The sequence below is a fragment of the Ochotona princeps genome, chromosome X (genome assembly GCF_030435755.1).
Source record: "Ochotona princeps isolate mOchPri1 chromosome X, mOchPri1.hap1, whole genome shotgun sequence".
NCBI lineage: Eukaryota > Metazoa > Chordata > Mammalia > Lagomorpha > Ochotonidae > Ochotona > Ochotona princeps.
Window position 1 is genome coordinate 42,337,798 of NC_080865.1, and position 12,148 is coordinate 42,349,945.

Here is a 12,148-nt window from a genome sequence, read left to right on the forward strand (position 1 = left end):
TGTAGTTCTAACTCCCCCTCCAAAAGTAAATAAATAAGTAAAATAAATCTTAAAAAAAAAAAAAGATCTACTTTGGACTGTCCACTTCCCACATGGGAGTGCCAGGTTTTGTCCTGACTCAGCTTCAGAGAGTTTCATGCAGATAATGGCCTCAAATTTTTGCACCATGTGGAATGCCTGGATTGAATTCCCAGCTCCTGGCATTTGGGAAATGAACCTGCAAACAAGAGATTTCTCTCTGCTTTTCAAAAATAAAATAGGTCAATAGATTCCCTTTTTAAAAAAGTAGATTCTTTAAAAAAGAAGTGAGCAGTGTAATCATCATTTTTTTCTGAGGCAGTTATATTTTCAAAGGTGGAAGTCAGGGGCCAGCGCCATAGCACAGCAAATTAGGCCACTACCTGTATCAGCAGTGTGCTGGCTCAAATCCCAGCTGTTCCACTTTCAACGCAGGTTTCTATTAATGGGCCTAGCAAAGCAGTAGAAGGCGGCTCAATGCATAGGCCCCTAAACCCACCTGGGAGACCTGGATGAAGTTCCTAGCTTCCACTAGCACTGGATCTGGGTGTTGTTGCCACTTGAAGAGTGAACCAGTGCAGAGTCCCAAGGCTTTGGGCTGTCCTCCACTACTTTTCCAGACCACAAGCTGGGAGCTGGAAGGGACGCAGAGCAGCGCGGATGTGGATCCCGGGCGTGCAAGGCAGAGTGTTTCAACCACTAGGTTACCGCGCCGGGTACCCAAGGCGGGCCTCAACTACCCTAAATGCCCACCCCCTACTTATTTCTTCAGTGAGAACTTTCCTTTGGTTCTTTATGATCCTCCCTCAATCTGAGTGTGGTCATGGGGACTACACCTTCCCGGTTGTTTAAAGTACACTCAGCGTCAAGTCACTGGCGAGCAGTTAAAGGAGAGGAGTATGGAAACCCACGAGTGGGGTGCGCAGGAGGTGGAAGGTCTCCACGGGTTATCATAACCAATGAGCGATACTGTGAGCAAGTCTTACAATGACAGCACACACACCTACCAGCCGAAGCAGGGTTCGAAACGGCTTGCAAATGAGACAGCTTGACGTAATCCGACCCGCGCCAGAAACGCAGCGATTGTGTCGTATCTCCAGCGAGTTTAGGCTCAGGCGCAAGCGCAAGACCTTCGTGGGCGGGACTCAGGCCGGTGCCGCAATGCGGGGCCAGGGATTGGCCTGCTGTAAAGCCGACGTTCTGCCGTCTTTGGTTGGCGCACAGAGCATGCGCGGGGCGGGAGCGCGCGAGATTCAAGCGCCCGCCGAGATACGTGAAACTCAACTCGGTCATGGAGTCCTCCCGGGGCTTTGCGGAAGCCGAAGCCTTGAGCCCAGAGCAGGCTGTCCGTTATCTGAGGTATATTTGGGATACCAGGCAGGCCCTGGCCCGGGGCCGGGCCGGGGTGGGGTGAGAGTGGTGGAGTGGCCCTCGGACCCTCCCTCGGGCCCGGACTGCCGAGGCGGAGCTGTGTGAGGTTCGCGCGGTTCAGAGAATCAGCTCTGAGCGTAGGCCAGGTTTCCGGAGGCTAGAGAACGCCCTGGGGCCCCTTTTCTAGTCAAATAATCTTCCAGTCCGAGTGCTTTCAAAGCTAAAACTTCAGTGGACGCTCTCCGGCGTACCAAGCCCCCAGGCTTAGGGAACACAGAGCTGAATAAAATAACGGCCCTGCCCCCACGGTTGTTTAGAATCTAGTGGAAACGGACCGACAAACCAGGCATTTCTGCGGTGTTTGATACCTGCTTGTAAGAGGTGTAATGTGCAGAGCACAGTGTTGTAGTAAAAGAGATGGCCAGCTACAAGGGTCGGGGGAGGAAATATTTGAGCAGTGTGTTGAAAAATTATTTACGAGATGTCTATAACGGTAGGGGCGCCATGATGTAAGCATGAGCATTTAAAAGCTTTGAAATTTGTGCTAGAATAGACATTAACGTTACGCAAAATATAGAGTAATAGAATAGAATTATACATAATAGAATGACATTAAGTTTGCCATCATAATGTTTTTTTTTTTAAAGATTTATTTATTTTTGTCACTAAGATATACAGAGAGGAAGAGAGACAGAGAGGAAGATGTTCCGTCCAATGATTCACTCCCCAAGTGAACGCAATGGCCGGTGCTACACCGATCCGATGCCGGGAACCAGGAACCTCTTCCGGGTCTCCCACTTGGGTGCAGAGTCCCAAATCTTTGGGCTGTCCTCGACTGCTTTTCCAGGCTACAAGCAGGGAGCTGGATGGGAAGTGGAGCTGCCGGGATTAGAACCGGCGCCCATATGGGATCCAAGGCGAGGACTTTAGCTGCTAGGCGCCAGGCCCCATCATAATGGTTTTTAAGTGTACGGATCACTGGGGTTATGTTTTCTTTATTGTACAGTCGTCACCAGCCATCTCCAGAACTGATTTAGTTCTGCCAGAGTGCCACTATCTCCACTAAACAACTTCCTTTTTCTCCCTTCCCCAGCCCTTAGCAGCCACCATTTTTCTGTCCTTACGAACTGACCACTGTATGTTGATTATCTAAATGGAGGGTGTACAGTTTTCACTTACCATAAGGTTCAAGTTGTACCATATGCCAGAATTCTTTTTTCAGGCTGAGGGTATGTATACTATCTGCTGAAACTTGCTGGAGTTGTTTCTGTTTCTTGGCTGTTCTGAATACTGCTGATGTATACATGGGTATGTATGAGGAAACTTCGGAAAGTTTATTAAAAATAGGGCCAAAAGAGGAGTTTGTTTTGCTGTAATTTTTTGAAATCCACACTTTTTTTTCACAAGTAATTTCTTTTTTTTTTTTATAAAGATTTATTCATTTTTATTACAGCCAGATATACAGAGAGGAGGAGAGACAGAGAGGAAGATCTTCCATCCGATGATTCACTCCCCAAGTGAGCCGCAACGGGCCGATGCTGCGCCGATCCGATGCCAGGAACCAGGAACCTCTTTCGGGTCTCCCACGCGGGTGCAGGGTCCCAATGCATTGGGCCTTCCTCAACTGCTTTCCCAGGCCACAAGTTGGGAGCTGGATGGGAAGTGGAGCTGCCGGGATTAGAAGCGGCGCCCATATGGGATCCCGGGGCTTTCAAGGTGAGGACTTTAAGCCGCTAGGCCACGCCGCCGGGCCCAAGTAATTTCATAGTTAAAAAAAAATTCATGAACTGTTTGAAGATCATCTGTATGTAATTTTCCTTTTTTTTTGCACCAAAATGAATTAATCTTTTAATTCAGTTTTTCCACAGACTTCTGTTTTGAAATAATCAGTTTTATTTGTTTGAAAGGCAGAGTTAGAGTTAAAAGGCGAGGATTTAACTACTAGGCCATCGCACCTGGCCCACAGGCCCTCAAACTTATTTTAAAAACAGATTTCTTTTTTAAAGATGTTGTTTATTTTTATTGGAAAGTCAGATTTACAGAAAGATTTCTCGTCTGCCGATTTACTCTCCAACTGGCTGCAATCGCCAGAGTTGAGTCCATCTAAACCCAAGAGCCGGGAGCCTCTTCTGGGTCTCCCATGTGGGTGCAGAGTCCCAACGCCTTGGGCCATCCTCTGCTGCTTTCCCAGGTCACAAGCAGGGGCTAGATTGGAACTGGAGCAGCTGGGACATGAACTGGTGCCCATATGGGATCCCAGGGGCGTGCAAGGCAAGGACTTCAGGCACTAGGCTACTGCGCTGGGCCCCACAAACTTCTTGAATTACTGTCGTGAATAGTCTTTTTGAGCCTGTGCTCTCAGTTCTTTCAGATGTCCACGAAGAAGTAGAATTGTTGAAACATACAGTCATTCTTTTGCATTTTTATTCGTTTTATTTGTTTGAAAGGCAGAGAGAGGGCAGAGAGAAAGCCCAAATGAGTACGGGAGCACTCCCATCTGCTGGCTCATTCTGCAAATGCTTGCAACAGCTCCTGAAGTCAGGAGTCTGGAACTCAGTATGTGTCTCCCATGTGATTGGCAACTCCCAAGAAGTTGGGCCATTACCTGCTACCTCCCAAGGTGTGCGTGCGTTAGCAGGAAGCTGGAATCATGAGCAGAGCTGGGATTCAAACCCAAGCCTTGAGCACAGTATTTCCTTATGTGATGCTGAGGTTCTTCCCAGGGTCCTAATTGTTAGGCCAAATTCCTGCCCCATCTGTGTTTAGATAGCTGCCATCCTAATGGAATAATGTGCTATCTTGTGGTTTTGATTTGCATCATTAGATTAGTGACGCTGAGTATCTTCTCAGTGTGCTTATTGGCCACTTGTATATCTTCTTTGGAGAAATGTCTCTTTAACTTCTTTGCACTCTTTTTAGTTGGGTTGTTTCAGTATTGTTGACTTGTAAGAATTTTTTTCTTTTGTGGTCGCCGGTTCATATCTTGGCTGCTTCATTTCCCATCCAGCTCCTGCTTGTGGCCTGGGAAAGCAGTCCAGGGTGGCCCAAGTTCTTGGGACCCTGCATCCATGTGGGAGACTTGGAGGAAGCTCCTGGGTTCAGATTGGCCCAGCATTGGCTGTTGTGGCTACTTGGGGAGTGAACCAGCATATGGAAAATCTTAAAATTTTTTTAGTGCATTCTAGATAGTAACCCCTTATCTGATACATGATTTCCAGGTATTTCCTCTAGTTCTGTAGCTTACCTTTCCCTGTGTTGATTATGTCCTTAAAAGGTGTTACATTTTAATGTAAAAAGAAATGTTGGGTAGGAATAATTGTCTCCCTTTTTAAAAATGTGCTGTTTTAAAGATTTTTTTTTATTGGAAAGTCAGATTTACAGAGAGGAGAGACAGAGAGAAAGATCTTCCATCTGCTAGCTCACTCCCTAAGTAGTCATAACGGCTGGAGCCAATCTGATCCGAAGCCAGGAGAAAGGATCTTCTGGGTCTCCCATGTGGGTTCAGGTCCCAAGGCCTTGGGCCATCCTCCACCGCTCTCTCAGACCACAAACAGGGAGCTGGAAAGGAAGTGGAGCAGCCGGAACACAGTCGGCGCCCATATGGGATCCTGGCACATGCAAGGTGAGGACTTCAGCCAGTAGGCTACTACACCAGGTCCCCCCAAAATATAATTTTTTAAAAAAGCTTTATTTATTTTTATTACACAGTCAGATATACAGAGAGGAGGAGAGACAGAGAGGGAGATCTTCCATCCGATGATTCACTCCCCAAGTGAGCTACAACGGCCGGTGCGTGCCGATCTGAAGCCGGGAACCAGAAATCTACTCTGGGTCTCCCATGGGGGTGCAGGGTCCCAAGGCTTTGGACCGTCCTCAACTGCTTTCCCAGGCCACAAACAGGGAGCTGGATGGGAAGTGGAGCTGCCGGGATTAGAACCGGTGCCTATATGGGATCCCGGGGCGTTCAAGGCGAGGACTTCAGCCGCTAGGCCATGCCGCCGGGCCCCCAAAATATAATTTTTAAACTGTTTATTTATTTGAAAGGCAGTGGCAGAGAGAGAGAGACCCATAGAAATATGTTCAGTCTGCTGATTCACCCACCTACATGGTTTCAACAGCTAGGTCTGGGCCACACCATAGCTAGGTCAGCAACTCCAGCCTGGTCTTCCATGAGGGTGGCGGAGGCCCAAGCACTCTGGTCATCTTCTGCCTTGCCAAGTGCCTTGGGCAGGAAGCTGGACTAAGGTCACAGCCTCCAGGACTCCAATGAACACTTCAGTATGGAATGTGGCGTCTCAGGCTGTGACATAACTTGTGCCATAATGTCAGCTCCCAAAATCATGTTTTTAAAGGCTGTTAAAGTCATAAGATCTCTGTACAGAGGAGTAAAAGTATATCTTTGGACAAGTTATATAACTTCTTTAGAGATAACTGGGGAAGCTGTGTGGTGTACTAGAATACTGATGTTAGAAGTGGGTTATTTTGAGTAAGTCATACCTCTGCGATTTACTAGCTCGGTGACCCAAGGAAATCGGTTGACTTCTCTGAGCTTAAACTTCAATTTCCTCATTTGGAAAGTGGTGGTATTGAGCCCCAGGACCTTACCTTTAGTCCCTGCCTCCCTTTCCCTGAGCAAGCAAGTGGATTTCCTACTACCCTAAAATTGTGCCCCTCATTCACTCCCCTCACAGCTTCTGTCCTGGTGTTTTCAGTCTCCACAATTCCCACTCCCCCAACAATCACCGTCTTCTCTCAAAATCCCTACCTCTCTGCCTCTCATAGTTCCCATGTTTCATGACAGCTCCACTCTTAGGTCCCTCTTCTTTTTTTAAGATCTATTTATTTTTATTGGAAAGGCAGATTTACAGAGAGGAGAGACAGGAAGAAAGATCTTCTGTCACCTGGTTCATTCCCCAAGTGGCCACAGTAACTGGCAACTGATCTGAAGCCAGGAGCTGTGTGCAGGTGCAGGGTCCCAAGGCTTTGGGTCATCTTCTACTGCTTTCTAAGGCCACAGGCAGAGAGCTCGAAGGAAAGTGGGGCAGCCGGGACAGAAAGCAGTGTCCATACGGGATCTTGGTGGGGCCAAGGTGAGGAGTTACCTGCTGAGCCATCCCACAGTTCCTCTTCTGTACCTCCTAATCTTTGTCAGTCTCTCCTGTCCTTGCAAATCCCCTCCTGGTCTTCTAACAAAATGTCCCCTTCTCTATTGCTCATAATTTTGCCCTTGCCACAACCCTACTCTTTTACACAGTCTCTCTTTCTGCTTCCCTGTCTCACTTCTTTGCTGTGTAATTCCTGAAACGAAACTGAAACTTGCTGTCACATAATCTCTGCAAACATTTTACTTCTTTTTAAAGTTTTTTTTTTTAAAGATTTAATTATTTTTACTGGAAAGTCAGACATACAGAGAGAAAGGTCTTCTTTCCGCTGGCTACTCTTCAGGTAGCCTCAACAACCAGAGCTGTGCTGATGTGAAGCCAGGAGTTTCTGGGTCTCCCACGTGGGTGCAGGGTCCCAAGGGTCTTTGACTGCTTTCCCAGGCCACAAGCAGGGAGCTGAACGGGAAGCGGTGCCCACGTGGGATCCTAGCACATGCAAGGCAAGAATTTAGTCACTAGGCTATCCTGCCAAGCCCCACGTTTTATTTTTGTTATATACATTTTTGAAAAATTATTTTCATTTCATTTGGAAGACAGATAGATGTTCAGTCCTCTGGCTTGCTCCTCAGATGCTTGCACCTTGGAGGGCTGGGTCAGACTGAAACCGGGAGCTCAGAACTCCATCAGGGTCTCTCCCATGTGGGTGGCAGGGGCCCAAGGTATAGAGCAGTCACCCCCTGTCCCCCAGGATGTGCGTTAACAGGGAGCTGGATCGGAAACAGTGTAGCTAGGACTGCTTTCAAGCACTCAGGTGATGTAGGAGGCCCAAGGTGCAACTTGAGCAGCTTTCCCTAACACCCACTACTGCATGTTTCCTTCCTGCTTCTCTCCTTCCTTCCCTCCCTCCCTCCCTCCTTTCCCTTTTCTTTCTTCCTTTCTTGACGATTTATTGATTTTTATTGCAAAGGCAGGTTTACAGAGAGGAGATACAGCGAAGATCTTCCATCCGGTGGTTTATTCCCAAGTGGCCACAACAGCAGGAGCTGAGCCAATCTGAAATCCAGGAGCCAGGAGCTTCTTTTTTTTTTTTTTTTTAAAAAAAAAGATTTATTTATTTTATTACAAAGTCAGATATACAGAGAGGAGGAGAGAAAGAGAGGAAGATCTTCCATCCGATGATTCACTCCCCAAGTGAGCTGCAACAGGCCGGTGTGCGCCAATCCGAAGCCGGGAACCAGGAAACTCCTCCGGGTCTCCCACGCGGGTGCAGGGTCCCAATGCATTGGGCCGTCTTCAACTGCTTTCCCAGGCCACAAGCAGGGAGGTGGATGGGAAGTGGAGCTACCGGGGCTAGAACCGGCGCTCATATGGGATCCCGGCGCGTTCAAGGCGAGGACTTTAAGCCGCTAGGCCACGCCGCCGGGCCCTGGAGCCAGGATCTTCTTCCAGGTCTCCCACACGGGTGCAGGGTCCCAGGTTTTGGGTCATCCTTGACTGCTTTCCCAGGCCACAGGCAGGGAGCTGGATGGGAAGTGAAGCAGCTGGGACAGGAACCGGCGCCCGTATGGGATCTCAACACATGCCAGGAAAAGATTTAGCCCTGAGCCATCTCCTGCCCCGCCCCCTGCATATTCTTCATCACATACTGTCATCTCCTGTCACATACAGCAGCTCTGAGCTCTTGCCCACACTGTTGAAGAGAGGCCCACTCGTGCTGCCTCTGCCTTTTTCCCTGCCCTCTCTGGCACATCCTCTGAGTCTGTGCTTCACACTCCCTCTCTGGCGCTCCTGTTTTTCCCATCTCGGCCCCTGTCATTCAGCACTCCCTTTTTTCCACTCTTACCGGTCTCTGACCGCCACCTGTTCATAGCCGCACTCATGTGCTCGTGCTGGCATGCATTCTCCCTGCTGACTTGCTTTTTCTCCAGTGTCCCCGTCTGTCGTCCTCCCTATACTGTGTCCCCTGAGAGTGCCTTCTCCGCTCATGGCACCCAGCCTCTGCCTTTGTCTGCCAGCTGTTCTCTTTCTGATGTCTGTGTTTTCCTCATTGCCTGCCTGTCTGTTGTCACCTGTCTTTCAGTTACTGTATAATTTTGGAACTAAGCGGGAGATAGAAACCAGAGTGTATTAAAATGGACACCTTTGATATAAAGAATTACTGAACTGACAAATAAGCTAAAAGGTATCCTGAAGCTAAGGGAGAGTGCCCAAGGAAGAAAAATTTGGCAGGAGGCTTTCTCCATAAGTCTATGTTTCTGGCCTCCTTGGAAAAGTGTGGGTCAGCCTACTGGGTAGCAGAGCTTGACTGGTTAGCCCAGGCTGGAGCTAGTCCCTAGGCCAGCTCACTGCAGGTCTCTGGAGTACAGGCCTGGGAGACTAAGCCTTCAGCGACAAATGGCATGGCTGTACGGAAGCGTACCCAGGGTCCTGTGGAGGAAATCAAGGTGTCAGCACAGGCAGGGAAATGTGGTCAGGGGTAGGGAGCTAGTGTCCGTGTAGGGAGTGATAGGAGGTTATCTGCAGCCTGGCAGAGAGGTTCTAAGGTCATTGAAGTACTGAGCGCTGTGGGACGGAGGCGTCACGTTCCTTCTGTGGCTAACGCAGCTGCTGGAACCTCAGAGGAGCTCCTTCCTCTTGCAATGTCCCTCTAGCGCCCTCTGCTGAGGAAACCTAACATCGTCCTAGCTGTAAAGGATTTAGATGCTTAAAAGGAATTTTGTCTATTATCATGGAGCCGGTATGGAGGAATGAATTCGGAACCAAGAAGCAGTAAACAATAACTGAGAGTGTCTCTTACCCTCCCTGTTTCTCGCCTTGTCTCTGTGTCGTTCACTGTCTCTGTTACCCACTTGCTTGCTCTCAGTTCTTGCTGTCACCCATGAGCTTTCTGTGTGATTCGCCTCCTCTCTCCTCCTGGGTTGCTCTGTCTGCCACCATTCTCTGTGTCTTTCTCTTGCCATCTTTTTCCCACTTCTTCATTCATTCTGCTGCCTAGACTTCCTTTGTCACCCAGTTTTCTTTTATTTATTTTTTAAGATTTTATTTTTATTGGAAAGTCAGATACACAGAAAGGAGGAGAGACAGGAAGATCCTCCATCCACTGACTCACTCCACAAGTGGCTACAATGATCGGAGCTGAGTCGATCCAAAGCCAAAAGCCAGGAGCTTCTTCCGGGTCTCCGACACGGGTGCAGGGTCCCAAGGCTTTGGGCCGTCCTCAACTGCTTTCCCAGGCCACAAGCAGGGAGCTGGAAGAGAAGTGGGGCAGCTGGGATTAGAACTGGTGCCCATATGGGATCCCAGGGGCGTGCAAGGTGAGGACTTCAGCTGCTAGGCCACGGCGCCGGGCCCATCACCCAATTTCTTTTTTTTTTTTTTAAAGATTTATTCATTTTATTACAGCCAGATATACACAGAGGAGGAGAGACAGAGAGGAAGATCTTCCGTCCAATGATTCACTCTCCAAGTGAGCCGCAACGGGCCGGTGCGCGCCGATCCGAAGCCGGGAACCAGGAACCTCCTCCGGGTCTCCCACGCGCCATCACCCAATTTCTGTACTACCCAGCTTCCCTCTATTGCCTGCCTTTTCTTTTCTTTATTATCCTCTCTCTGGATGGTTTTCCCCTTTTCTCACTCTGACCTTTATTGAGATAGTTTGCAAACTGTACAGTTTATCTATTTAAAGTATTCAATTCAGTGACTTTTAGTTTATTCACCAAGTTTATATATTCATTACCACAATCAATTTAGGACCTTTTTGTTTCCCCAAAAAGAAACCCCATATACCTTAGCCATTGTCTTCATTCCCTTCCTCATCTGAGCTCTAGACGAGCCTTAATCTACTTTCTGTCTGTTGATTGGTCTGTTTGGCGTTTCATGTAAATGGCATCCTGTAATACATGATTCTTTGTGACTTTTGATTAGCATAATAATTTCAGTGTTCATCCGTGTTCAATTTATATCAGTACTTTACTTTTTTTTTTTAAGATTTATTTATTTTATAACAGTTAGTATACAGAGAGGAGGAGAGACAGAGAGGAAGATCTTCCGTCCGATGATTCACTCCCCAAGTGAGCCGCAACGGCCTGTGCTGCGCCAATCCGAAGCCGGGAACCAGGAACCTCTTCCGGGTCTCCCACGCGGGTGCAGAGTCCCAGTGCATTGGGCCGTCCTCAACTGCTTTCCCAGGCCACAAGCAGGGAGCTGGATGGGAAGTGGAGCTGCTGGGATTAGAACCGGCGCCCATATGGGATCCCAGCGCGTTCAAGGCGAGGACTTTAGCCACTAGGCCACCATGCCGGGCCCAGTACTTCACTTTTAATTGGCAAATAATTTATGGCCAAGTCACATTTTACTCATGGACTCTTCGGACTCATCAGTTGGAAGACATTTGAGCTATCTACCTTTTTTTTTTTTTTTTTTTTAATGCTGTAGAGTGCATTAGTTAAGTTGTGTGGTAGTTGTCATGTTTACATTTTTTAACATTTATTTATTTTTTTATTACAAAGTCAGATATGCAGAGAGGAGGAGAGACAGAAAGGATCTTCCATCCGATGAGTCACTCCCCAAGTGAGCTGCAACAGCCTGTGCTGCGCCGATCCCAAGCCGGGAACCAGGAACCTCTTCCAGGTCTCCCACACGGGTGCAGGGTCCCAAGGCTTTGGGCAGTCCTCAACTGCTTTCCCAGGCCACAAGCAGGGAGCTGGAAGAGAAGTGAAGCTGCTGGGATTAGAACCGGCGCCCATTGGGGATCCTGGGGCGTTCAAGGCGAGGACTTTAGCCACTAGGCCACAGCGCTGGGCACCTTTTTTTTCTTTGTATAAATACTTGTTTTGTTGGAAATGTAGATTTGACAGAGACACAGAGATCTTCCATCCTCCAGTTTATTCCCCCAATGGCCACAATGGCTTGGAGCTAATCAGAAGCCAGAATCCAGGAGGTTCTTCCAAGTCTCCCACACAGGTGCACAGTCCTAAGACTTTGGGCCATCCTTCACTGCTTTCCCAGGCCAAAACCAGGAAACTGGATTGGAATTGGAGCAACTGGGACATGAACTGGTGCCCATATGATATGCCAGTGCTTGCAGCTGGAGGATTAGCCAGTTGAGCCATCATACTGGTGCCTGGAGTATCCACTTTTTGGCTATTACGAATAATGCTGTTATGAACATTCATGTGCACTTTTTTTTAAATATTTATTTACTTTTATTAGAAAAGTAGATCAGATTTACAGACAGGAGGAGAGAGAGAGCTCCCGTTTACTGGTTCACTCCGCAGGTGGCCTCAACAGCTGGAGCTGACCTGTTCCAAGGCCAGGAGTTAAGAGCTTCTTCCGGGTCTCCCACATGAGTGCAGGGTCCCAAGGCTTTGGGCTGTCCTCTGCTGCTTTCCCAGGCCCCAAGCAGGGAGCTGGATGGGAAGTAGAGCAGCTGGGGCTAGACCCAGAGCTGACATGGGATGCTGGTGCTACAGGTGGAAGATTGGCTACCTAAGCTACCATGCCAGCCCCGTGTGTTTTTCATTTCTCTTGAGTGTGTACCTAGAGGTAGAAATGAAAATAATGCTAGACTGTTTTCTAATCAGCTGCACCCAGATTTCTCTATATTATCACCAATGCTATCTATCTCTTTGATTATATGAAATATTTCTTCATTGCTT

General features: G+C 48.2%; 1 protein-coding gene across 1 annotated transcript in view; it reads left to right on the plus strand.

Annotated features, from left to right (window-relative positions):
* The first annotated feature begins 1,218 nt into the window (after window positions 1–1,218).
* Window positions 1,219–12,148, plus strand: part of ERCC6L (ERCC excision repair 6 like, spindle assembly checkpoint helicase) — a 33,703-nt gene continuing 22,773 nt past the window's right edge. The window contains exon 1 of the mRNA XM_004592756.2: window positions 1,219–1,377. Coding sequence (XP_004592813.2) covers window positions 1,310–1,377 — 68 coding nt within the window. The 5' untranslated portion in view covers window positions 1,219–1,309. The remainder of the gene's footprint in view (window positions 1,378–12,148) is intronic.